The sequence below is a fragment of the Danio rerio genome, chromosome 21 (genome assembly GCF_052040795.2).
Source record: "Danio rerio strain M-AB ecotype USA chromosome 21, GRCz13ab, whole genome shotgun sequence".
In the NCBI taxonomy this organism is placed as follows: Eukaryota; Metazoa; Chordata; class Actinopteri; order Cypriniformes; family Danionidae; genus Danio; species Danio rerio.
In genome coordinates, this window is record NC_141041.1 from 2,087,317 (window position 1) to 2,115,000 (window position 27,684).

A 27,684-nucleotide genomic window follows, 5' to 3' on the forward strand; every position below is an offset into this window, starting at 1 on the left:
AAAATGATATTAAAAAGTGAATTTGATTTCTGTAATATAAAATATATTCTAAAATAAATATGTATTTATATTTGTAAATATATATATATTTATTATGCAATATTTTTTTCTTGAGTTAATGATTCAATAACTCGCTTATGAATATGTCGTGTTTCATTATATTATTATTTTTTGCTATATTAGTTATGCACATTAGTGTACAAACATTTATTATTCTTTTCTGGAAAATATTTATTTAGATTATTTTGTAAAATTAGTGTCGCCAAATGTTTGTCGCCAGACTCGCCACCTATTGGCATAACAGTGCAATCGCTACAACTTTTAGAAGTCATACATTTGGATTTTGTAAAATGATATTAAAACGTTAATTTTTATAGTATAAAATATATTTAAAAATGTATATATATATATATATCTTAGTAAATATATATTTTATATTATAGAAATTAAATTAGTCTTTAAATTTAATTTTGAGTTAATGATTCAACAACTCGCTTATAAATATGTCATGTTTCATTAGATTGATCAGTTTTGAATTATTAATAATGCACATTAGTGAAATTAATTTGAAATTATTTATTATCTTATAAAAAATTGTGTTGCAAATTGTTTGTTGACACCTATTGGCATAACAATGCAATCACTACAACTTTCATATTCATAAAGTCATAATTTAGATTTTGTAAAATTATATTAAAAAAACATGGGTTTAATTCATATTATAAAATTTAAATTCATATTCATAATTAAATTTTGTGTTAATGATTCAATGACTCGCTTATAAATATGTCCTGTTTTATTAGATTAATTGTTTTTGACGCAGATTAGTGTGAAATTTTGAAATTATTTATTATTATATCTTAAAAATATTCACATTGTTTAGAAAAATTAGCAACAGACATTTAGATGGTTGTTTGTCACCACCTATTGACATTGCAAACACTACAACCTTTAGAAGTCATGATTTGGATTTTATAAGATTATATTAACAACATGAGTTTGATTTCTATAATACAAAATATATTCTACAATAAATAGATTATATATTTACAAACATAAGTATATATTTTAAATTATAGAATTTAAATTCATGTTTTTAATTTAATCTTGAGTGAATGATTCAATGACTCGCTTATAAATATGTTGTTTTATTAGATTAATCTTTTTTTATATTATTGGCTCACATTAGTGTGAAATTAATTAATATTATTATTAATATTATCTTGAAAGTAATCACATTATTTAAAAAAATTACTGACACACATTTAGATGGTTGTTTGTCGCCACCTACTGGCATAACAGTGCAATCGCTACAGCCTTTAGAAAATCATATTGTGATTTTGTAAAATATTAAAAACATGAATTTGATGTCCATAATATCAAATATATTATAAAATGAATATATATATAATTGTAAATATATATTTATAATTGTTAATATATAATATATTTTATATTATACAATTTAAATTAATGTTTTAATTTAATTTTGAGTTAATGATTCAATGACTCGCCTATAAATATATATGCAAAAATAGTCCTGTTTCATCAGATTAATCTTTTTTTTTATAATATTGACTCACTTTAGTATGAAATTAATTTGAAATTGTTTATTATTATTATTATTGTTATTATCTTGAAAATATTCACATTATTGTGTCATAATTTTAAATTAAAAGTCAGAACTTTTCATGTTATAATTTAATTTTCTTACCTGGCGAAAATGGGCTTACCATTGACTTCAATAGTAGGAAAAACAAAAACTAAGTTATTTTCTTCCCAACATTCTTCAAAATATCTTCTTTTGTGTTCAACAGAAGAAAGAAACACAAACACGTTTGGAATAAGTGAAGAAAGAGTGAATGAGTGGGGTGAACTGCCCCTTTAAGAAGAGTCTAACTCATGTCTCATGAACAAATGATGTTTTGACCATCAAAATAACAAGAAATCTGCATCAAATTCCTCAAAACAGATTCAGAAATATGATGTATTATGTTTTTTACAAAGCGTTTGTGTTGTTGTATGACGTCTGAGTGCATGTGGAAAAATGTTACTAACAAATGTTGAAAAACTTTGCGCGTCATTAAAGCGCTTGTTCACACAAAAATGAACATTTGCTCACTTTTAACTCTTCCTCAAGTGGTTATAAATGTCTTTCTTCTGTTGAACACAAAAGAAAATAGTTTAAAGGAAGTTAAAAACCTGTAACCATTGACTTGGATTGTTGTTAAAACAAATAGAAGTCAATGGGTACCGGTTTTCAGCATTTTTCAAAATATCTTCTTTTGTGCTTAACAGTGTTTTAAAACAAGTAAAGGGTGAATAAGCTATGCAAGAAGTTTAATTTGTGGGTGAACTACCGCTTTAATGTTCTTGCCCTTGTTAAATAGTGCTTATTTCTCACTCTTAAAAAGAACACGATTCAGCTTAACCAAGTATTTGAATGATGTGATGGAGATTTTTCCTGTATCTTGTTGTACTTAAAATAAATATGACTAGCTAATAAAATTATGCACACACACAAAAAGAGCTCTGTGTTAAAGTAATGATTGTGTTTGCATGGAGAAATCAAAACTCTTAACCGGCTCAATTATTAAGACGTGTTGACGCTGTTATTATCTTATTAATAGGCTGAGACTGATGACCAGTCAAGATGTGCAACAGAAAATGATCAAATTAAGGCTTTTCCTCCTTTTATTTTTTTATTAAGCATTTAATTTGAACATGCACAGTATTCAAAATGACCGACATTTCTTTAATTAACGAGAATACATGCAAATCTAGTCTAATGCAGGGGTCACCAAACTTTTTCCTGGAGGGCCGGTGTCCTGAATATTTTCCCTCCAACCCTAATCAAACACACCTGAAAGAGCTAATCAAGGTCTTACTAGGTATACTTGGAACAGCCAGGCAGGTGTGTTGAGGCAAGTTGGAGCTAGACTCTGTGGGGACACCGGCCCTCTAGGAACGAGATTGGTGACCCCTGGTCTAATGTGTCCAGACATAGTGTGATAGCTACTAAATTCATTTGATTTCCCAGTGATGCGTTGCAGCTGGAAGGGCATTCGCTGTGTAAAACATGTGCTGGATAAGTTGGCGATTCATTCCACTGTGGAATAATAAAGGGACTAGGCGGAAAGGAAATGAATGAATGAATTCATTTGATTTGACAAGTTGGCTTAATTACATGCATTAAATTTCCTCTAATATTTGTTCCTCTAGAGAAAGTCCTATTTGTTTTACTTCGGCTAGAATAAAAGCAGTTTTTAATTGTTTTTAAACCATTTTAAGGCCAATATTATTAGCCTCCTTAAAGGTTTAAGACACCCTCGAGTACTTATTTTGAGATTTTAACAGATAAGTGTGTGTTGAGCATCAGTTAGGACACTGTTAGCAGCTGTCGGCTTTAATTGTGGGGAAAGTTGGATAATTTTGCGCTTTTGTCAGCTCATTGCATCTGGTTTTAAAATCATTATTGAGGCGGGAACAGAATCAGTGACGTAGCGTGAATCTGCTAGTGGAGTGATGACACGTTGGTTTCTCATTATTATTCATAGCTGAGTTCTCCTATCCTATGAGAAGAGCCGGCTTCTTAATTATTCATAAGAGCATGTGCTGTCCACTGACATACCTGCCAAGCTGTGAGCCCTACTGACTAGGTGGGACCTCAGCCGGTGGACGTTGTCTTTTATTAGTTGAGCTCGTTACCATTCTTGGTGTGACTCTGGAGTCAGATCTGAGTTTCAACAGTCATGTCAAAGCAGTCAGTAAATCAGCATACTACCATTCAAAAACACTGCAGGAATCAGATGCTTTGTTTCCAGTGAAGACTTAGGGTGCTTTCACACCTAAACTTTTGTTTTGGAACGTGTCTCGTTTGGCCAGTTAGCGCTGTTCGATTGGCATATGTGAACAGGGCAATCGCGCTCTGTTCCGCGCCAAAGTAATCGCTCCGAGATCGCTTGAATGAGGTGGTCTCGGCTCGATTGAAACGAACCCTGGAGCGGTTCGATTGCAGTGAGAAAGCGATCCGATCCGAGCGCGGTTATATCACAGTGTTTATGGATATGTAACAGGCTTACGGCTATATGAAGAGAGAATTATGAGTAGGGCGGGAAGTTTCGCGAGTCTCCGGATGCCCGCAAACGAGTGACGATCTCCCGGTAATCTCGCGTCTCCCTCCCAGTCCTCAAATAGGCATCGTCGTGCACCCTTCTCACCCCTCCCCACCGCATCTCTCCTCAGACACGTCGCGCGCTCACCCTGTCAATCACCACCAAACCACCACCTCTCCTGACAGCTGAGCGGGACGCTGCAAAATAAACCCTGACACTCTGACCAATGTGAGGAGAGTTTACTCGCACGTGACTTGTTTTAGCTCTTATGGTCCGATTAGAAACTTTGCAGTGTGAAAGCGAACCGCTCCAAGAGCAAAGAGCAACAATGTAACAATTTTAATCTCTGTTTCAGAACAACTGAATCCATTCACAGGTGTGAAAGCAGCCTTAGGGTGCTTTGCTTTCACATCTGTAGTTCGCTTCATTTGGTCGGGACCAAGGGTGATAAATGATACATTGTTGCATCTTCTGCCGTCTTTGGGTCGTTTTCACACCACACTGCTGGCTTTGGTCCAAACCAGTTGAAACGAACCAAAATGCAGTCATCTGACAAAATCCACATCTCTCATTGGCCAGATGTTGTTGAACATATTCCCTAAACTGCTTATTGATTGGTCAGAATTCACGTGCGGGAAAATGCCAGTGAACTCCCGCAGGTAATCAAAACCTTTTACTCTGGAGGGACGAGTGCGCTGGCTGATTGTATCTTTGCTTTAGACAAACTATACATTACGAAAATGAAGCGGGCCGCAGCTGGAAAACAGTGTTTAATACATCGCTCGTCACTTCAGGAGGAGGCGTGAATTAATTTAGCTAAACTGCGACATGCTCATCTTGCGGAAATATTTCCAACGATGCATCAGGTAATGTTTTCCCCTCTCTCTCTCTCTCTCTCTCTGTTGGTAAAGCGCTGTCAACAAATATTTTTCCTCCATATCCCATAATGCACAGCGCATCGGCCTACGGCAGCTGAATTAGTCCAAAAGGCGCAGTACTTTTTGTGGTTGGACCTGTTTTAGTACGGATCATATTCTCACCACAAACGAACCGCTCCAGGGTTCGTTTGAAAGCGTTCCGAGACCACCTCTTCAAGCAGGTCTCGGTACACTTATTTGGTCCGCTTTTGGTGCGCACTCGAGTACGATTGCTGGATTGTCACCTGCCCAAACCAACCGCATCAAAAGGGGAAACGAACTCTAGTGCGATTAAATCGCACCCTTAGCGAAACTTGTTCATGCTTTTATCAGCAGCAGGGTGGATTACTGTAATTGACTCCTCACTGGCCTTCCTAAAAACACAGTCAGCGGGTTACAGCTCATCCAGAACGCTGCGGCCAGGATTCTGACCAGAACCAGGAAATCAGAGCACATCACACCTGTCCTCAGCTCTTTACACTGGCTTCCAGTTACATTCAGAATAGAGTTTAAAGTATTATTACTGGTCTATAAATCACTAAATGGCCTACGAGCTCAATACATTACAGATATGCTCACTGAATACAAACCTAACAGATCACTCAGATCTTCAGGATCAAATAAACTAGAAACTCCAAGAGTTCAGTCAAAGAAGGGTGAATTGGCGTTCAGCTACTAACAGCGCCCCCTGCTGCTGGAATCAGCTTCCAGAAATGATCAGATATGCTCCAACATTAGGCACATTAACATGAAGACTGAACACACATCTGTGTGCTGCGTCCCACACATCGCACTATTGTGTCTTTCTTCTCTTATTCATTCTTTTATAACCTTTTTAAACACATTTTAATCTGTTTTTAATCAATTTTTTTATATATTTTTTATACTAGTTAAACAGTATTCCTATTTTTCATGCTAAGCAAGGGCAGGAGAAATTTAGTTTATGTCTCACATCTTGAACAAAGGGAGATTTAATAGAGTAATGCTATAGCTGTTTGGTAAACAAGTTAGCACAACAAAACCACACTAGCACACATTCAAGCCCCAAGCATTTTTTTTTTTTTGTTTGTGCATGTGAAGTTTTTGAGATGTGACGTTATTTTAAATGCTGTTTTTGTACATTTTAGCTCATTTTACATTCTTTTTTTATTACATAGTTCAACTAAAATTCCACTGGAAGTCTGTAATAATCTGTTTAATAACATTCCACTGTGGTGACCTCTATATGACCATATATCTCACCACAGATCAGTGTCTTTTTTAGTTTTTGTACGTTTTCTGTAGACAATTGATTAATCAATAGTAATTATGGAAAGCGCATATTCTTGTAGGTGCTACTTTATAGCATTTGGCTGTAAAGCAAATTACTTTAATAAATAATAAATCTGTACTGGTGTAAACATACTTGTTTTTAATATTATCAGTATCTGACTAAGAAAATGTATTTATGTATCTATTCTGTTTTTGTTTTTGTATTCAATAGACTATATTAGGGCTGGGCAATGTAACTTAAAAAAATACATCAATTTACGATTTAAAATATAACTTTTATAATAATAATTATAATTTAATAATAATAATAGTAGTAGTAATAATAATAATAATAATAATAATTATTATTATTATTGTCATATAATTTCATTATTAAAATACTGTATAAGTTATAAATTATTTATTTAATATTAATTATATTTCTTATAAATTAATCACATTAGGCTGGTTGGTTGCTTTTATTGCTTGCATCTGGTAGATTAGTCTTGTGCACCGAGCGAGTTTTGTCAGTGATATTTACTGTGAAATTACACAGCTGCGTCATGTCATTTACCCGGAAACATCAATGCTGGATTACAACTTCTCTTTTATTCCTTATGTAAAGCACTTTGAATTGCCACAGTGTATGAAATGTGCTATATAAATAAACGTGCCTTGCCGTGCTAAAGTTAGACTAATTAGGCAAGTCATCGTATAACAGTGGTTTGTTCTGTAGACAATCCAAAAAATATATTGTTTAAGGGGGCTAATAATATTGACCTGAGAAAAAATATTACAGGAAATACTGTGAAAAAATCCTTAACATCATTTAGGAAATATTTGAAAAAGATTTATGACATTATGATCTTCTGAGCCTTTAAGTAATGCTCTTCTGTGCACTAATAAATGATGCATTGGATTTACTACATTTTCTTTAAGGTAAGTGGTTGCAAGCAACTTATATAGGCTGAATTTGAACAAAACAAATTAAATGTAGTAAAATTCAACTTTATTTGCTTGTTTAAATTCAGCCCATATAAATTGTTTGTAACCATTTACCTTAAAGAAATGTAGTAAATGCAATGCATCATTCTGTCAGTGTAGTTCAGTCGCAGCAGTAGATGCGCAGGTCATTGAGTGCGGTGTCGTCTGCTACACCCTGCGGTTCCTCCACCATAGTCTCGATCCCACAGATTCCGGTTCCTCCACAGGTCTCGCTCCAGTCGCCCCATTCGCCCCAGGACATCCCAGACCCCTGCAGCTCTTCTGCGTTTACACTGCATTTAAACCTGGCCACAATACAGACACCAATCAATTAGCATGACACTTGGATGTTGTTATCATAATTTGCACATTTCTAACATAATTGCCATTGACACTACAGCATTGTTAGCATTATTAGTTTACGAAATAAAAAAAAACATTATTGACAATTGAATTGTATTTGTGTATTTATGAATTGGTATTGAATTTCCACATTGGATTTGTGTATTTTTGAATCATGTTTTTAATATAATAATAGGATTTTTGTATTTTTTAAATTACAAATCGCATTTGTGCATTTTTAAATTGTGTTTTGAATGTACGAAATTGATTTGTGTATTTTTGAATTCACGAAATGGACTTCTGGATTAAGAATCCTGTTTTGAATTCACAAATTGGATTTGTGTATTTACGAATCGTGCTTTGAATTTACGAATTGGATTTGTGTATGATTGAATTTAGGAAATGGACTTGTATTTATGAATAGTGTTTTAAATTTACAAAATGGACTTGCGTATTTATGAATCGAGTTTTGAATTTACGAATTGGATTTGTCTATTTACGAATCGTGCTTTGAATTTACGAATTGAATTTGTCTATTTATGAATCGTGTTTTGAATTTATGAACTGTGTTTTGAAACTACCGATTGGATTTGTCCATTTATGAATTGTGTTTTGAATTTACGATTGGATATCTGTATTTTTGAATTAACGAAATGGACTTACATATTTATAAATTGTATTTTGAATTTACTAATTGGATTTGTCTATTTATGAATCGTGTTTTGAATTTATGAACAGTGTTTTGAAATTACGAATCGGATTTGTGCATTTTTGAATTGCGTTTTGAATGTACGAATTGGATTTGTTTATTTACGAATCGTGCTTTGAATTTACTAATTGGATTTGTGTATTTACGAATCGTGCTTTAAATTTACAAATTAGATTTGTCCATTTATGAATCGTGTTTTGAATTTACGATTGGGTTTGTGTATTTTTGAATTAACGAAATGGACTTACATATTTATCAATTGTATTTTGAATTTATGAATTGGATTTGTGTATTTATGAATTATATTTTGAATTTACAAATTGGATTTTTGTAATATTAAATTCATGAATTAGATATGTGTATTTTTGAATTTACAACATGGACTTATGTATTTATGAATCATGTTTTGAATTTACGAATTGGATTTGTGTATTTATAAACTGTGTTTCAAATTTACGAATTGGATTTGTGTATTTATGAATTATATTTTGAATTTACAAATTGGATTTGTGTATTTATGAATTATATTTTGAATTTACAAATTGGATTTGTGTATTTATGAATGATGTTTTAAATTCACGAATTGGATTTGTGTATTTATGAATCATTTTTAGAATTTTCAAATTGCATTTTTGTATTTTTTTGTTTACGAATTGGATTTGTGTATAAATTGAATTTCTGAAATGGACTTGCATATTTATGAATAGATAATGTGATTTAATGAACATATAATCAGTTAAAAAGACTTCACAAGTGTAATCAGCAGTAACAGGCGAGCGCTAAAACTCCATTGAAAATACTGAGGTAAAATACATTTGGTGCATAATAATGTAATGTAATGCAGTGCTTCTTGTCCAGTTGGAAAACCCACAATATATTGTCTATCAATCAGGCAGTAAAAAAATCGCTGATTTACAAAGAAATTAGATCTTAAACAGGGCGATTTGGTAATGGACACCGATTGTTTATACAAAATAAAAGTATCTGTGTATATGTATATACCTTTTTTTGATATATATATATATATATATATATATATATATATATATATATATATATATATATATATATATATATATATATATATACATACATACATACATACATACATAGTTGAAGTTTATTTTATTTTTTTCCCCAATTTCTGTTTAACGTAGAGCAGATTTGTTAAACACTTTTAAAAAATTTTAATCATAAAAGTTTTAATAACTCATCTCTAGTAACTGATTTATTTTCTCTTTGTCATGATGACAGTAAATAACATTAGACTAAATATTCTTCAAGACACTTCTATACAGCTTAAAATGACATTTAAAGGCTTAACTAGGTTAATTAGGTTAACTAGGCAGGTTAGGGTAATTAGGCAAGTTATTGTATAATGATGGTTTGATCTGTAGACTATTGAATAAAAATATAGCTTAAAGGGGCTATTAATATTGACCTTATTGACAGATTTTTTAAAATTTAAAACTGCTTTTATTCTAGCCGAAATAAAACAAGACTTTCTCTAAAAGAAAAAATATTATCAGACATACTGTGAACATTTGCTTGCAAACATCATTTGATACATTTTTAAAAAAGAAGAAAAATTCAGAGGAGGGCTAATACTTCTGACTATATAGGCCTACACAATTAAGATCACCTGATGTTGTTTGCAGCCGTGTCATCCCAGGTCCCTTGGTAGGGCTCCACTCTCAATTGAAAAGACATCAGGAATCCACTTGGGCACCATTTGATATCTGACCATTTTCCCCAGCTGAGATAAGAAACATAATCTGCTGTAATATTTAAGTCTGCTCGATAGAGAAAATCTGACATTGCGATATTTAGTTTTTCTGCAATATATACAGTATTTTCTATATAATACAATTGCACTGCAAAAAACAAAATAAGTGTGCATTAGTTAATGTACATGCAAAAACAAAGAACAATACATTTATTACAGTATTTATTGATATTTGCTAATGTTAACTCACGGTGCATTAAAGGGCGCCTATGATAAAAATCATCCTTTGTAAGCTGTTCGGACAGATCTGTGTGCAGGTATAGTGTGTCCACAGTCATATTGGAGTGATAAAAGCACAAGGATTGTTTTATTTTCTGATGTTAAAATAGGACCCAAGCCACAGTGATTTAAGGCCGCTTTGTTTGTATTGTGAGAAAATGCAGCACATTTTTAAAGTGTGTTTGCGTTGTGAGGATTTGCAACACGTATGCTGCCCAGCCGATGAGGATCTTTTCGTTTTTTGTAATTGCATGTCTTCTTTTATTGCAGTGCATTAAGCTCTCTGGGCCACCAATGTGATCCTAATGTGAAGTGTGGGCACAAAAGTCTCTATATAATAGTTTGATAAAAGCTTCACCTTCCTACATCTGACTGAACAGTGGCGTAATCATCATATGGAGCAGAGGATTTTTTAGATGGGTTGATGCAATGAAGACGAATCCCATTGAGCGCTGTGTTATCGCCAACCAGCAGAGACTCCCACATACCTGCCACCTACACACACACACACACACACACACACACACACACACACACACACACACACACACACGCACAATATTGCATTTAACACTGTTTCCTGACTACATGTGATGCGACAGAAACGTTTAAAGTCTGCATGAGCCAAAAGCTGCAACCTTTTTTTTTTTTCATACTGTGATGCAGTTCCTAAAGAAATATTATGAGTAAACAGTGGGCGTGGCTTGTTTTTTCAGATTTCACTTAAAGATGACAAGGTAAAACTATTGTTTATTCTTAATGACGTGCACAGATGAAGTGTTCAAAACAAAACTAGCAATGTGAGCTCACAAAATCAATATGGTAATGAGTTCCCATAACTTTATTTGCTACTAATAACTATACTCTTTATTAGGTACACCTTACTAGTACCGGGTTGGACCACATTTGCCTTCAGAACTGCCTTAATCCTTCATGGCGTAGATTCAACAAGCTACTGTAAATATTCCTCAGAGATTTTGCTCCATATTGACATGATAGCATCACACAGTTGCTGCAGATTTGTCGGCTGCACATCCATGATGCCAATCTCCCGTTCCACCACATCCCAAAGCTGCTCTATTGGATTGAGCTCTGGTGACTGTGGAGGCCATTTGAGTACAGTAAACTCATCGTCATGTTCAAGAAACCAGTCTGAGATGATTGAGCTTCATGACATGGTGTGTTATCCTGCTGGAAGTAGCCATCAGAAGATGGAGAACCGGTGCTCATAAAGGGATGGACATGGTCAGCAGCAATACTCAGGTAGGCTGTGGCGTTGATGCTCAATTGGTACTAATGGACCCAAAGAAAATCTCCCCCACACCATTACACCACCACCACCAGCCTGAACCGCTGATACAAGGCAGGATGATCCATGCTTTCATGTTGTTGATGCCAAATTCTGAGCCGAGCATCTGAATGTGTCAGCAGAAATGGAGACTCATCAGAGCAGCAACGTTTCTCCAATCTTCTATTGTCCAGTTTTGGTGAGTCTGTGTGAATTGTAGCCTCAGTTTCCTGTTCTTAGCTGACAGGAGCGGCACCCGGTGTGCTCTTCTGCTGCTGTAGCCCATCTGCCTCAAGGTTGGACGTGTTGTGTGTTCAGAGATGCTCTTCTGCAGAGCTCGGTTGTAGCGAGTGCTTATTTGAGTTACTGTTGCCTTTCTATCAGCTGGAACCAGTCTGGCCATTCTCCTCTGACCTCTAGCATCAACAAGGCATTTGCGCCCACAGAACTGCCGCTCACTGGATATTTCCTCTTTGTCGGAGCATTCTCTGTAAACCCTAGAGATGGCTGTACATGAAAATCCCAGTAGATCAGCAGTTTCTGAAATACTCAGAGCAGCCCGTCTGGCACCAACAACCATGCCACGATCAATGTCACTTAAATCCCCCTTAACTCACTTTGAACTGCAGCAAATAGTCTTGAACATGTCTACATGCCTAAATGCATTGAGTTGCTGCTCTGTAATTGGCTGATTAGAAATTTGCTTTAATGAGCAGTTGGACGTTATAACCTTATAAAATGGGTATATATAGTTAACCTGCAGTTATATAGTATATAGATGATGTCTTGAGGACAACTTAATACACTTCATTGAACATGCACACAAAGTCTTTGGTAGTTGTTATCATCTCTTCACATTCAGTGGTGGAAAGAGTACAGAAAATCATACTCAAGTAAATGGCTACTTGCCCAAAAACGTAGTGAAAGTGGAGTAAAAGTATCTGTTGTAAATATTACTGTATGTTTTCAAGAGTACTGAGTATTTCAGTGTGAAAGGTTGAAGTGCTGACATGCAATTTGTGCATGTGTGTGAAAACGTAACATTCTGTAGTGCATTAAGTGATTGTTTAAGGTCGTTTGGAAATTTCAGTCATGATACAGCAAACAACCGCCATCTTCTTATCGGTGACTTGCATCTAAACAGTCTCCCAATGCTTGCATGGAAAGATTTTGGACATCTCCTTGGACACTTTTAATGCTTTCAGACAGTTTGCAGCATTTATAAAAAGCCCATGTCTTGAGCTTGTTCAGTATGATTTGATTTACTTTCTACGTGCGATTTGATTGGACGGGAATCACAAGACTGTTTTCTACTCAGCCAATCCTCAGACAAGAAAAAATTAAATCTGCAGGTTTAAAAAGTAGTGAAGTATACAGCACTAATGTTTTTAACAATGTTTTTAAACATTGCATTTCCTTAAACTAATACAAATACACTAATTTGTGTATTAGTTATTGTTGCTTTACACCACTGCTTCACATCAATGTTTAATCTGCAACTTCAAATTTGCATGGTTTTGATTATTGTCGGTGTGCAGATTGAGAGATTCAGCTATTTACATCAGAGCTGAGTGTACTGTACATTTCAACACATACAAATACCATCACAAGTTCTCACATTTAGATTAGTAAGCTCTCGGTTTGCTGCTGATTTACCTTCATAATAGTGGCTCACCTTTAGACTAAATCCTGCGGCGTACATCCCAGTCGGACACATCTCTTTCTGACCCCATGATCCCCATCTCATCCCGTTATGGACGGTCAGCATTGATCTGAAAGGTCTGCCGATGGAGCGCTGGACACGTCCTGATGGACTCGCATTCGCTGCAAAAACTGCTAATGTTGAAATTAGCAATAAAGAGAGAAACTTGAGCATGGTTTCTGTTGGAGCTCAGAACAGATGTGTGTGTTTGTTTCTCAGTGTGGGACGTTGACCCTCAGACTGATCCAAGTCCAGCTCACATAGCAAACAAAATCTCAGCTAAACATCAGAGCAGTCAGAATATAAACACAGCAGTTGCTCAAGAATCACTGCCAGACGCCACATGAAGAAATGCTGTAGTTAATACTAGTGTTTCTGAAATACTCTATATATTCTAGTATATACAATTGTTTAATGAATGCTCCAGCATACTGTCATATTGACTATAGTGAACTGATACTGTAGTGTGCTTTAGTTATACTAAAGTAAACTGGATTTTTGTAGTATAATATAACCTATGGTTGTAGAAATCTCCAGTACTGGGTCATTTGTTTATTACTATGTCGTGTTACTGTAGCAACTATAGAACCTCCTCAACAAATAGATTTCTATAGTTAGTCTGTTACCGTAGCAACTATAGAACTGCCACAACAGATCGATTTCTATAGTTGGTGTGTTGTCGTAGCAACCATAGAACTGCCAGAACAGATCGATTTCTATAGTTGGTGTGTTACCATAGCAACTATAGAACTGCCACAACAGATCGATTTCTATAGTTGGTGTGTTACCATAGCAACTATAGAACCACCACTACAGAGGGATTTCTATTGTTGGTGTATTACCGTAGCAACTATAGAACTGCCACAACAGATCGATTTCTATAGATGGTGCATTGTCGTAGCAACTATAGAACTGCCACAGCAGATCGATTTCCATAGTTGGTGTGTTACCATAGCAACTATAGAACTGCCACAACAGATCGATTTCTATAGTTGGTTTGTTACCATAGCAACTATAGAACCGCCACAACAGATTGATTTCTATAGTTGGTGTGTTGTCGTAGCAACTATAGAACTGCCAGAACAGATCGATTTCTATAGTTGGTGTGTTACCATAGCAACTATAGAACCACCACTACAGATGGATTTCTATTGTTGGTGTGTTACCGTAGCAACTATAGAACTGGCACAGCAGATCGATTTCTATAGTTGGTTTGTTACCATAGCAACTATAGAACTGCCACAACAGATCGATTTCTATAGTTGGTGTGTTACCATAGCAACTATAGAACCACCACTACAGAGGGATTTCTATTGTTGGTGTATTACCGTAGCAACTATAGAACTGCCACAACAGATCGATTTCTATAGATGGTGCATTGTCGTAGCAACTATAGAACTGCCACAGCAGATCGATTTCCATAGTTGGTGTGTTACCATAGCAACTATAGAACTGCCACAACAGATCGATTTCTATAGTTGGTTTGTTACCATAGCAACTATAGAACTGCCACAACAGATTGATTTCTATAGTTGGTGTGTTACCATAGCAACTATAGAACTGCCACAACAGATCGATTTCTATAGTTGGTGTGTTGTCGTAGCAACTATAGAACTGCCAGAACAGATCGATTTCTATAGTTGGTGTGTTACCATAGCAACTATAGAACCACCACTACAGATGGATTTCTATTGTTGGTGTGTTACCGTAGCAACTATAGAACTGGCACAGCAGATCGATTTCTATAGTTGGTTTGTTACCATAGCAACTATAGAACTGCCACAACAGATCGATTTCTATAGTTGGTGTGTTACCGTAGCAACTATAGAACTGGCACAGCAGATCGATTTCTATAGTTGGTTTGTTACCATAGCAACTATAGAACCACCACTACAGAGGGATTTCTATTGTTGGTGTATTACCGTAGCAACTATAGAACTGCCACAGCAGATCGATTTCTATAGATGGTGCATTGTCGTAGAAACTATAGAACTAGCACAGCAGATCGATTTCTATAGTTGGTGTGTTACCATAGCTACTATAGAACTGCCACAACAGATCGATTTCTATAGTTGATGTGTTGTCGTAGCAACTATAGAACTGCCACAACAGATTGATTTCTATAGTTGGTGTGTTGTCGTAGCAACCATAGAACTGCCAGAACAGATCGATTTCTATAGTTGATGTGTTGTCGTAGCAACTATAGAACCGCCACAACAGATTGATTTCTATAGTTGGTGTGTTGTCGTAGCAACCATAGAACTGCCAGAACAGATCGATTTCTATAGTTGATGTGTTGTCGTAGCAACTATAGAACCGCCACAACAGATTGATTTCTATAGTTGGTGTGTTGTCGTAGCAACCATAGAACTGCCAGAACAGATCGATTTCTATAGTTGGTGTGTTACCATAGCAACTATAGAACCACCACTACAGATGGATTTCTATTGTTGGTGTGTTACCGTAGCAACTATAGAACTGCCACAGCAGATTGATTTCTATAGTTGGTGTGTTGTCGTAGCAACTATAGAACTGACACAGCAGATCGATTTCTATAGTTGGTGTGTTGTCGTAGCAACTATAGAACTGACACAGCAGATCGATTTCTATAGATGGTGCATTGTCGTAGCAACTATAGAACTGACACAGCAGATCGATTTCTATAGTTGGTGTGTTACCGTAGCAACTATAGAACCGCCACAACAGATTAATGCACAAGACTTTTGGCCAGCAGATAAATTAAAATGAGTCTGGTTCTCTCAAGGTTTTTTTCTTCACTCTTCTATTGGTGAAGTTTTTTTCCCTCTCCGCTGTCGCCACTGGCTGGCATGGTTCAGGATCGGTAGAGCTACGCATCGATGAATTTGCTCTTCAGTGTTTGGACTGAATGTAATGATTTTTAACCACACTGAACTGATCTAAACTGAACTGAACTAAAACACTAAAAACTGAACTACCCTGATCCAGTTACTATGACCATTTATGTGAAGCTGCTTTGACACAATCTACATTGTAAAAGCGCTATACAAATAAAGCTGAATTGAAATAATTCAAGTACTTTACTATATCATGGTTCAAAAACACCACATTATTTACGATAGTATTTTTCCGTATGGGTTGGAGCACAGAACTCTGGTTTTACACGATGCAGTTACTTACGTTTTTAATTATAAGACTGAAAGATTTCATCTGAATTCCAAAAACAAAGAAAAAATATTTTTTTTAAAGACTGACAATTCTTAAAATGTAAAGATCCAAAGGCAGAACTGTGAAATGTAAATGCGTTGATCTTGAGACTTGCATGTCAGAATTGAGTAAAAAAAAAAAAAAAAGGTTTTTAACTAAGTTAGAATTCTGGAGGGTAAAATCTGAATTGTGATTGAAAAGTTTAACTTTTTACATTTTTTTTTTTAATACAAATTATTTTTACAATTGCGATTTTTGTTTTATTATTTATTTATTTTTTGTGGAAAACAAATTAATTATTAAAGTTACGAAAACAAACAAGAAAAGTAAAAACCGAGGCAAATAAATATTTCCACACAAAGTAAAAACTGTGAAGCAAAAGTGACAAAAAGTTAAAATCTAGATAATGTAGAAATACACGGCCATAATTTTTTTATGCATAATTTTAATTGGAAAATAGTCAGAATAGTGAGTAAAAAATAATCACAATTACTTTAAAAAAACAAAACAATTTGAGTTGTTAATTCAGAATTCTGAGGAAAAAAAAAACTGAATTGTGAATTCGACCAATTACCTTTTTTCTATTATTCCATGGTGCAAGAATAGATATTCGATCAATATTCAAATTACAAATTAAATCAGCAAATGCAGAGAGAGAAAAAAAATGCCACACGAATTTCATAATAAAAGTCAGAACTGCAAGAAGCTACTTACAGTTCCGTCTTTAATCAACATCAAAACCAGAACTTGAATGATCCTTTTGACAACTGAAATACTCGAACTCCGTTAGCTTAAAATAAGCGTTTATTTATATACAAAACTGAATAATTGTGCAAGTCAATAACACTCTTCAGACAAACCACTGATAAAGAAGCTTTTGTTGATGCAGTTTAAAGGGCCAGTTCACCCAAAAATACAAATCTTCTCAACGTCGCCTTTTTCCAGCATACTCTATTTATTTTTCATTGTGTTCAACAGAAGAAAGAAACTCTGGTTTAAAGATGACTAAAAGAAGACAGAATTCACATTTATTGGGTGAACTGTCCCTTTAAATGAAAATAGAAATGACACCTTTAAGCAAATATGAGCCGTGTCTGTGTTTATATACAGTCAAGCCTGAAAGTATTCATACCCCTGGCAAACTCTGACTTAAACTTACGTCAAGTCAACCAGAAAGTAGTTTTATTACCTGGAAATGACCCAGGCTACTCCCAGAAGACTATAACGTGACATACAAGAGGCATCATTGTGGAAAATATATATGTTTTAGGTTTTATGTACATTTGAACAATAACTTTAAGCCAGAATTTGTCAGGGGCGAATGAATAATTTCATGCTTGACTGTATTAATAACAGTCTGAGGTCTGGTCTTCATGTGTGCATGCTGATTCTGGTGCAGTCTGTAGAGTCAATCCCATCATTCCCTGCTCCCACCTTCCTATCATTCATATCGTCCACCAGTGTTTTCAGCCGCTCCAGATGATGAAGAGCTCTGAGAAACCCGGATCATAAACAAAACTGAACACCAGCACCAGTTTATAAAGGAGAAAAACACTCATATCGACTGACCTCTGTAAAGACTCGCCGCTTCCTGCATCCACAGCTTCTGTTTCCTGCTAAGAAGCAATAAATGCATTTAAAAATAAACTAAATCAATTTAAAGGTGCTGTATGAGACCACACACACACACACACACACACACACACACACACACACACACACACACACACGGTAGCGTGATGTTTTTATCAGTGTTCTGCACCTGCTCTGCAGTGTCTGCTGAATCTGTAATGCTGTGCTGTGATTGGCTGATCTTCTGTTCCACGGCCTGCAGGCGGTACAGCATGTGTTTGAGCGCCTCCACTGGACCCGGATGATTCCTGCTGCTGTATCCGGAAGAGCCGGATGCTGCAGACTACACGCGCACACACGCAGCATTACAGTAATACAGATTAACATTAGAGTGTTTAAAGTAGCCATGATTTTCCCCAGTTGTTTATTATCAGGGTTCCCACTCGAAGCCAAATGCGCTGACTTTCACTGACAGAAACGCTTCATTTCGGCGAGCAGCTGCTTTGTTTTTCAATTATTTATTTGAAAAGTGCATTAAAGGGTCACGAAACACCAGAACACATGTGTTGAGCTGTTAACAGTGGTATATGTGTCCCACACTGCTAAAAACACTATTAGGACACCTATATTTCACTAAAAAGTGTAAATTGGTTGTTTTTGCGTTATTTCAAGCAAATTCGTACTTCCTGTTTGTAACGAATTTTTGAAGCTGCATCACGGTCATGACATAATAGCGTGTATTCCAGCGTGCAGACTGGACGTCTGTGCCAGAGTGTGTCTTATTACGTCTTACAGTGTGATGCATAAATGCATGAGTAAGGCTTGGTTCAAACCAATCAGCGCGCTCTATTGTGCAACTTCATTAATATTCATTTCTGTGTTTACACGACAGAGACGCCACGTTGTGTTGGCAAAACAAGCGTGAAGTGTTGCTTTTATAGTTTGCTGCAGTTAAGTTTCGTTTTCTTTTTCTCTCTGTGAGAGCTCAGCTAGAGTCACGTGTGGATTAACAGTGTACACGACGCTCGACAACAATAACTTACGTGTCTAAGGAGGATTATTGTTTACCTGAGAGCTGTTCTCATCTGCAAACGCTGAGATCCGGATTCGCTTGTAGTCTCCTCTTAATAAAGACGCGGCTCTACTTGCTGGTGATTGTCCTGTCTCTACAGATTTGGTAAGTGAGCGACCAGTGCTCTTTGTTTATTCAGTTTGTTCGTATCGAACTAAGTTAACTATTGCACCGTAACATGTTAGGACCACAACCAAACTTTAACCTCGTGTAGGGTTTTTAACCGCATTTAGTGACCGGAATAACACACGCGGCTTTCTGACGCTACCTGCCGAGTGCATCTAAGTTTCCGGGAAATGCGGAGGTTTTTTTCTCTCATTCGCGGTGCGGTATCAAACATTGCATGAAAAATACACGCTTAGAGCAGATCCTCGAATCAAATATCTCGTTTGTCGCGAGGGACATGAATGAATTCCCTGAATGAAAGAGCCAAACTGCAGTTAAAGTCCAACATTTAATAATTTGGCAAATAATTCGACTACAGATGTCCATGTAGGTTAAACACCATCGCTTTCTCCTGTCTGTGTGGGTGTGTATTTTGACTCTGAAACTCGCGCGTGCCCAAATAGACACTCCCACACCATCCCACTTTAGTTCCTCCGACACTCCCCCCTAAACAGAGCTGGACACGCCCACTTTTCTGACTTTTTCCAAAGTAGAGGTGTGAAAACACCCAGCTGAAACGAGGAGGTTTCATGGCCCTTTAAAGCTGAAATACAACCTGAAAGACGACAATACAACACTTACTATCACAATCATCAGCTCTTTAATAGTTTATTGTACAGACTTGTAACATGCTGCTGTTCTATTGGAGTTTTCATTCCAATATGGCCGCCGCATGACACTAGCGGCATCTAGTGGCTGTTTCCCCATATCGCGTATTAGCGTGTCGCCTCTTGGTGATTCTATGCTCTTTGGCTGAATTTAGAGGAACCACAAAGTGTTTAATTCTGAAACGTGCAGGATGTGTTTATAGAACTGTCAACTTTTATACGTCAAAATATATCAAGGAAATTTTAGTTTCTCATTTAATATCTGCTTTAAATCACGTCTCGTACTGTACCTTACTCCTCTGCAGATCCTCAGCTGCTGGCGGCTCTTCAGCGATGCCCACCGGCACTGGAGATTTACTGCACACAGTAGGAATCAATTACTTTCTTTGATTTAGTAGTCTAAATATAACTTTCTTATATAAATTTCAGGTGTTGTTTAGGACAAAAAGTCATTTTAATATGGAAAATATTCCTTCTATTGCTTGTCATTGCTTTTATTTTGAACACAACTTAAATCAGCCTTTAGGTTTGACAGTCAGGCACACTCCTGTTAACGTTATCAATCTGGCAACCTGCGCGTGTTGATCCAGGGGTGCAATACCTAGTTCAACCACTGGGTGTCAAACTTACAAATTCATTCATTCATTTTCTTGTAGGCTTAGTCCCTTTATTAACCTGGGGTCACCACAGCGGAATGAACCGCCAACTTAAGCCTGGTTTATTGACCTTATTCTAAAATGCGGAAGTGCGCCTGTTTTCGCGATTGTCTTAGAACTTCCGATTCAGTCGCCTATGGGAGAAATGACTAGGAATAATAAACGGCAGAAAACGGTCAAACTACTTGCTCTACAAACAAATGTTTGCATGACTATACAGACCAAGTAGCGTAATATAATAAGAAAATATCAAATTGCAACATCAAGCAAGGTAACAAGCAGTCTTAACGTCAAAAAATGAATGGAAGTGAATGAGAGCAGAAGTCTCGAGCCAAAAAGATTCAAATGGCAGCGCCCGCTCGTCGGCGGAGAATAAGGTGAATACTTCTGCGTCAGGTGACCGGCGTAACCCACGGCGCATGCAACGCGCGTAGCTGTGCATTTATACTTCTGCACGCTGTCTCTGTGGGTCTGCTTTAACACTTCCGAAACGCTAGTTGGCAGTGAGGTGTTAATGTTCCTCTGTGTCGAGTTTCTTCGCTGCTTTTTTGCTTTACCTGAACGCTTCCTGGTTGTACAAGTGGCTCAAACTCGCTTATTTTGAGGCAGGACCCGGCAGACGTGCAACAACTTTAGCTATGAGGTAAACACGAAACAAAACTTTCCATCCGGAGCTCCTTCACGAGACTCCACACTTATAAACAATCGCTCCATCAGGCTCGCACTATTCACGCGGCCAGGCCCGTGCAGAGACCGTCCAAAGGGCATGTGCGAGCATGTGCGCGCGTACTGAAGAGCGGTGTTGTCGCGCGCGTACTGAACATCGGTGTTGTCGCGCGCGTACTGAACAGCGGTGTTGTCGCGCGCGTACTGAACAGCGGTGTTGTCGCGCGCGTACTGAACAGCGGTGTTGTCGCGCGCGTACTGAACAGCGGTGTTGTCGCGCGCGTACTGAAGGGCGGGACCGAAGGTGTGCCGCGTCGCGGGGGCACTTTTGATCATTTTGGAAGGGCACTTTCTATCCAAGACTAAAAAGGGCATGTGCTCTGCAAAGGTTGAGCCCTATGTGTGCACGTGCCTGCACGCGGCTCTCGGTCTCGCCCAGACTCGTCAGCGCTACCAAGCCGACCAATCACAGAGCTTACGCTACGCGTCGTTGCGACGTGTAGTTACATTTTTTTAAGAGGTGCACGTCAGCCGACGAAGGGCTATGCGTTTGACCCAGAAGTATAAATCAGCCCTTATCCAGCAAGTTTTTATGCAGCGGATGCCCTTCCAGCCGCAACCCATCTCTGGGAAACATCCACACACACACTCATACACTACGGACAATTTAGCCTACCCAATTCACCTGTACCGCATGTGTTTGGACTGTGGGGGAAACCGGAGCACCCGGAGAAAACCCACGCGACGTAGGGAGAACATGCAAACTCCACACAGAAACGCCAACTGAGCCGAACCAGCGACCTTCTTGCTGTCAGGCGACAGCACTACCTACTGCTCCACTGCCTCGCCCAGAACTTACACACTGCAACTTTAGATTGAAACGAGAAACATTACAAACTACAAAATAGCAAGTAAATTAGATTTTTTTAGGATTCTCCTGATTTTTTCTGTTTATTAAAATTGTAGTTAATATTTCCCCCACATCCGTACTCATTTTTGGACTGTGATTTTCAGTTTGTTTGTTAGATTAGTGCCAATTTTGTCTTTAATACTGATAAACTAATGTACATTCATTCATTTCCTTCAGCTTAGTCTCTGATTTATCAGGGGTCACCACAGCGGAATGAACCGCCAACTTATCCAGCATATGCTTTATGCAGCGGATGCCCTTCCAGTGACCTTGTTGCTGTGATGCGACAGTGCTAACCACTGAGCCGCCCCACTAATGTATAAGCACAAATATATTATTGTAAAGGTGGCGCAGTGGGAGGCACGTTCACCTCACAGCGAGAAGGGGACTGGTTCATGCCTCGGCTGGGTCAGTTGGCGTTTCTGTGTGGAGTTTGCATGTTCTCCTCGTGTTGGCGTGGGTTTCCTCCGGGTGCTTCGGTTTCCCCCACAAGTCCAAAGACATGCGGTACAGGTGAATTGGGTAGGCTAAAATTGACCGTAGTGTATGTGTGTGAAAAAGTGTGTGTCCCCACTGGAAGGACATCCGCTGTGTAAAACATATGCTGGATAAGTTGGTGGTTCATTCCACTGTGGCGACCCCGGATTAATAAAGGGACTGTTCTGTTCTTCACTCACAATGCCACTGGTGGATTGTCCCAGGACCGGTCCGCGTCCAGCGCCTCTTCTGTATCTGTTGAAGCATTGAGCTCTTTTACCGCATCACTGACAGCAAATGATGGAGAATTTAACATCTGCTCCGCTCTTAAGATCAGAGAACCAATCCTGTCATCTGAACAGAGATATAAACAGGAGCAGAATGAGGAGTTCACCTGCACTGACATTCACATTCACTTACACCCTGAACTATTATAAACCTTTTTGTTAATATACATTAACCGAACACGAAAAACAAAAGTCAAAGCTGCCAACATTTTCATTCACATTAGGTTAATGCATTAAAATGTACAAAACAGAAATGACAATTAATAAAACATTACATGGAAGTAAAACCTCTTATCTTATAACTGTAGGTGTACACACGTGTATACATTATAATCGAATAATATATGGTTATTTGCCGATAAAGAAGTAAATTTAAAAAAATATTCATTATTATTTACATGATATAACATAATTAAATTAATATGGGACACTATATTTAATATTTTAAACGCTGCCCCCCTTTAAATTTGTTTCTCTTTTTAAAATAGTGTTTAACAGGGCAAGGAAATTTTCACAGTATGTCTGATAATATTTTTTCTTCTGGAGAAAGTCTTATTTGTTTTATTTCGGCTAGAATAAAAGCAGTTTTTATTTTTTAAAAGACCATTTTAAGGTCAAAATTAATAGCCCCTTTAAGCTATATATATTTTTTATCTGATAGTCAACAGAACAAACCATCATTATACAATAACTTGCCTAATTACCCTAACCTGCCTAGTTAACCCAATTACTCTAGTTAAGCCTTTAAATGCATCTTTAAGCTGTATAGAAGTCTTGAAGGGCACCTAGGTTATCCCTTTTTTCAGATTTAATATAAGCCTTTTGCGTCTCTAGAATGTGTATATAAAGTTTCAGCACAAAACACCCATCAGATTTTTCATTACACCTTTTACAAGATGCTGTTTTATACTGATTTCCAGCAGGGGGTGGTTTTGTCGTACTGCGCCTTTAAGGCGAGTTCTGCCCGCCTACTGTTTCTACGTGCCTTCCCGCGTGCTTTAATCTCCTCCCTCTGCTGCGTCAGACAACAGACAGACTTTAAGGAGGAAGGACTCACATAGCGTTTGTGAGAAATACTACAGTAAGAACTAACCTTTACTAATCAGTATTGTGAAGTTGCATTGATGAGTCACACACAATATCGTTACAAAGTTCACGCGCGCAAGCACACACAGACACACTAGGCCTGTGCAATTAATCGAAAATCCGATTTCGATTTTGGCTTTTAACGATTATGAAAAAGCATTAATCGAGATAAGCGATTATTCCATCACATACCGCCCCCTTTCCAGTTCTGCAAAGCTCAGTTCCACGTGAAAATGACTAAATGCATGTGCTGTAATGCAACTTTTGCAGCATGGGATGCGCATCATTCATATTTTTAAAAGCGCAAAAGAGCACGTGCTGTTGTGTGTGTGTGCGCCGTGCTTAGTCTCGGACATGAGCGTGTGTGTGTGTTTCCGCGCGCCGCGCTTAAGGCTAATTTATACTTCTGCGTCAAACGCCGACGTATGCTACGGCACTGACGCATAGCCCTTCGCCGTGGCCGTCGCCGTCACTGACGTGCACCTCTCAAAAAATGTAACTACACGTCGCAACGACGCGTAGCGTAAGCTCTGTGATTGGTCGGCTTGGTAGCGCTGACGAGTCTGGGCGGGACCGAGAGCCGCGCGAATAACACGAGCGATTGTTTACAAGTGTGGAGTCCCGTGAAGGAGCTCCGGTTCCTGCCTCAAAATGAGCGAGTTTGAGCCACTTGTACATCCCGGAAGTGTTCAGGAAAAGCAGCGAAGAAACTCGACACAGAGGAACATTTACACCTCACTGCCAACTAGCGTTTCGGAAGTGTTAATGCAGACCTACAGAGACAGCAGCAGAAGTATAAATGCACAGCCACGCGCGTTGCCTGCGCCGTGGGTTACGCCGGTCACTTGACGCAGAAGTATAAATCAGGCTTTAGCCTCGGACAGCAGAGCATACACACATCTAACGCGATCTTAATGTGAGCGCTTTAATGGTCAAATACATGCACACTTGTGTCAGAGCGCGGTGTTTAGTGATTATTCATATTAACCCTCATTTGTGTAATAAACAAACAAGTAGAGAATCAAAAGACACGAGAAAGAGAAACCATATCAGAGCCGCACTATTCTTAAAGTGACTGCTGACTGTTTTTATTATTAATCAATAATAAAATGAAAAATACAGTGAAGATGCTTAAAGCGCAGATTAAACGTGACAGATTTAATAAGTCATTTCTAATAACTGATTTCTTTTATCTTTGCTATGATGACTACATTATATTTTACTAGATATTTTTCAAGATACTAGTATTCAGCTTAAAGTGACATTCAAAGCCTTAATTAGGGTAAATAGACAAGTCATTGTATATTAGTAGTTTCTTCTGCAGACAATCAAACATCTTGCTTGAAGGGGCTAATAATATCGAGCTATTAAAATAGGTTTCAAAATATTCAAACCTGCTTTTATTCTAGCTGAAATAAAACACATAAGCCTTTCTCCAGAAGAAAAAAATATTATAGGAAATACTGTAATAAACCTTTGTTAAACATCAATTGGGAAATATTTATAAATAAAAATTAATTCACAGGAGGACGAATAATTTTGACTTCAACTGATAATCGTTTTGAATAATCATGTTACAATTATGACCAAAATAATCGTGATTATGATTTTTCCCATAATCGAGCAGCCCTAACACACACACACACACACACACACACACACACACACACACACAAAGAGATACACACGCACACCGCAGCTGACACACACACACACACACAAGCAGGCAGGCAGACAGACAGAGCGCGCTTAGCTTAGCACTGTTTTTGCACTCAAATGTGACAGGATACAGGCTAACCTCCAGTGCTGTGTGGATATCTGTTATGCTAATGTACAAAATAAACCTGATTTAACTTCCACAAACCGTGATTGAAGCGTCTTCTTTTATAATTGTTCTGACACGCGGCTGTGCTGATGAAGTAAAGCTGAAGTAAATCGCTGTAGTTAATTACACACGTGCACTGTTTTAAAAACACGTTAAACATGTGAAACTCACTCCTAATCACATTTGATGATGATTGCTGATCCTGGCGAACTGAACAGACCTTTTATTCCCGGTTGCTTTGTGTATGTCTGCTTGGTCTTGTTGACATATACAAGTGACTACCGGAACATGTTAATGCGCGCAGCTGTCAATCAATATCGGTGGGCGGGGTGACCGCACTCCTACGTAAAGTTGCGGTCGGTCTGAAAACCGCTCTAATTGGTCCACCGTTTTTATGTTGTTAAATTGAAAAAAAAAGCACTGGGTGTGTTTATATCACCCCAATATGATGGTCTATACACTATATATACACGTATGTTTGTCCAAATAGCTTGAAAACCATAGGTGCCCTTTAAAGAATATCTAGTCTAATATTATGTGCTGTCATCATGGCAAAGATAAAATAAATCAGTTATTAGAGATGAGTTATTAAAACTATTATGATTAGAAATGTGCTGAAAAAATCTGCTCTCCGTTAAACAGAAATTGGGGAAAATATAAACGGGGCGAATAATTCTGACTTTAAGTGTATATTATTTATTTTTTATTAATTAATTTCTTTATGTTTTTTGGAGGGGGGGCTAAGCCCCAGTAGAGCTTCATGTCTAGCATTGCCCCAGGTGAAATGTCTGTTTAATACTTGCGTACCTTTAAAAAGGGGTGGTGTGTTTGCCGTCTGGAGCGTGTTTGAGTGTGTGTGTTGTAAACGCAGCTCCCTCAGGCTGACGACCTCTCCTGAGTGATCTTTGACCTCTGTCTGACTTCTGCCCTCCTCCAGCTCCGTGACCCATGGGGGAACTCTGTGGCTGCTCATCCAGCGTGGCAAATTCCGGTATGTGGGTGTGTCTAATGGAAGTCTCTGATTGGCTGGTAGGATGTTTGGAGGCGGAGCTTTACTCTGTGATCGTAAATGGGCACCATGGAGGGTTTTTGCTGTTGGGTACATATAGTAACGAGTTATTGTAATTAAATTACTGTCAGAGGCACCCTCTGTTCTTCTCCTGGGTTTTCCTTGCAGACCGATTCGTAACAAGCACTTGTTTTGACTGATAACTTTTGCTGCCAGGAAGAATTTATTAATGTCGTGGATCAGTGATAAACCCCTTCTGTAAAAGCATGGTATTCGGTTATCAAAGAGACTTTTCCTCTGGAACTTCTAACATGTCTTAGTCACTCCACGGGGGATGGATTTGTCAGCATATGGACACCGTATCTGTGCAGTATAAACATCTGTTTGTGATCTTTAGAGATTTGGAATGATATCGCGTCCTTTCTGTTTTTAACAAATGGTCTACCGGTCCTGCTGCATTGTGTTGCCTGTAGCAGAATGCTGTGGTATTACCATATGTATATTACTGTAAGTTCAATTTTGGTATGCGTCAGGCGTTCCATGTTGTGTTTGTAGTTTTGTTTTATATTGTCCAAAAAATAATAATGTATTATTATTATTGTTGTTGTTATTGTTACCAATTATGTTATTAAATTTATTATTATTATTATCTTTATTATAAATTTTTATTATTGTTATTAGTATTATCATTAATTATATTTATTATAATTGTTAATATTAGTTATATTTTATATTATTATTATTATTATATTGTACTATTTATTATTATTATTATTAGTTAAAAATTATCATATTTATTATTAGTAGTAGTTATATTTTATTATATTTATTGTTGTTCTTCTTCTTATTATT

At 37.4% G+C, this 27,684-nt stretch overlaps 2 protein-coding genes and 3 long non-coding RNA genes across 22 annotated transcripts in view; 2 read left to right on the forward strand and 3 right to left on the reverse strand.

Moving 5' to 3' along the window:
- The first annotated feature begins 2,678 nt into the window (after window positions 1–2,678).
- The window catches only part of LOC147838686 (uncharacterized), a 1,589,207-nt gene continuing 1,564,201 nt past the window's right edge, over window positions 2,679–27,684 (forward strand). Inside the window, exon 1 of the long non-coding RNA XR_015519845.1 lies at window positions 2,679–4,055. This is a non-coding gene — a long non-coding RNA (uncharacterized LOC147838686). The remainder of the gene's footprint in view (window positions 4,056–27,684) is intronic.
- Window positions 2,684–6,597, reverse strand: LOC147838687 (uncharacterized). Of its 2 annotated transcripts, none has more exons than XR_015519847.1 (2): window positions 5,310–6,597; window positions 2,684–3,998 (listed from the first exon to the last, which is right to left on the reverse strand). It is a non-coding gene; the product is annotated as an uncharacterized LOC147838687 (long non-coding RNA). The 2 variants fall into 2 exon arrangements; XR_015519846.1 differs by having other exon boundaries at window positions 5,261–6,457.
- vmo1b (vitelline membrane outer layer 1 homolog b) lies at window positions 6,873–13,559 on the reverse strand. The gene is given in 4 exon segments (NM_001386272.1): window positions 6,873–7,572; window positions 9,961–10,074; window positions 10,682–10,818; window positions 13,287–13,559. Coding segments are annotated over 4 exon segments (636 nt in total). The 5' UTR covers window positions 13,488–13,559; the 3' UTR covers window positions 6,873–7,388.
- Window positions 9,846–16,629, forward strand: LOC147838688 (uncharacterized). The gene is made up of 4 exons (XR_015519874.1): window positions 9,846–15,118; window positions 15,170–15,498; window positions 15,602–15,874; window positions 15,980–16,629. It is a non-coding gene; the product is annotated as an uncharacterized LOC147838688 (long non-coding RNA).
- zgc:152948 overlaps window positions 16,935–27,684 on the reverse strand; it is a gene marked incomplete in the record, with an annotated part of 13,581 nt that continues 2,831 nt past the window's right edge. For 2 of the 17 annotated variants that reach the window (NM_001442116.1, NM_001442113.1), the window contains 7 exon segments: window positions 16,935–17,991; window positions 18,069–18,112; window positions 18,262–18,414; window positions 20,207–20,273; window positions 22,826–22,977; window positions 24,473–24,484; window positions 26,632–26,915. In NM_001442116.1, coding sequence (NP_001429045.1) covers window positions 17,871–17,991; window positions 18,069–18,112; window positions 18,262–18,414; window positions 20,207–20,273; window positions 22,826–22,977; window positions 24,473–24,484; window positions 26,632–26,915 — 833 coding nt within the window. 17 annotated transcript variants of the gene reach the window in all.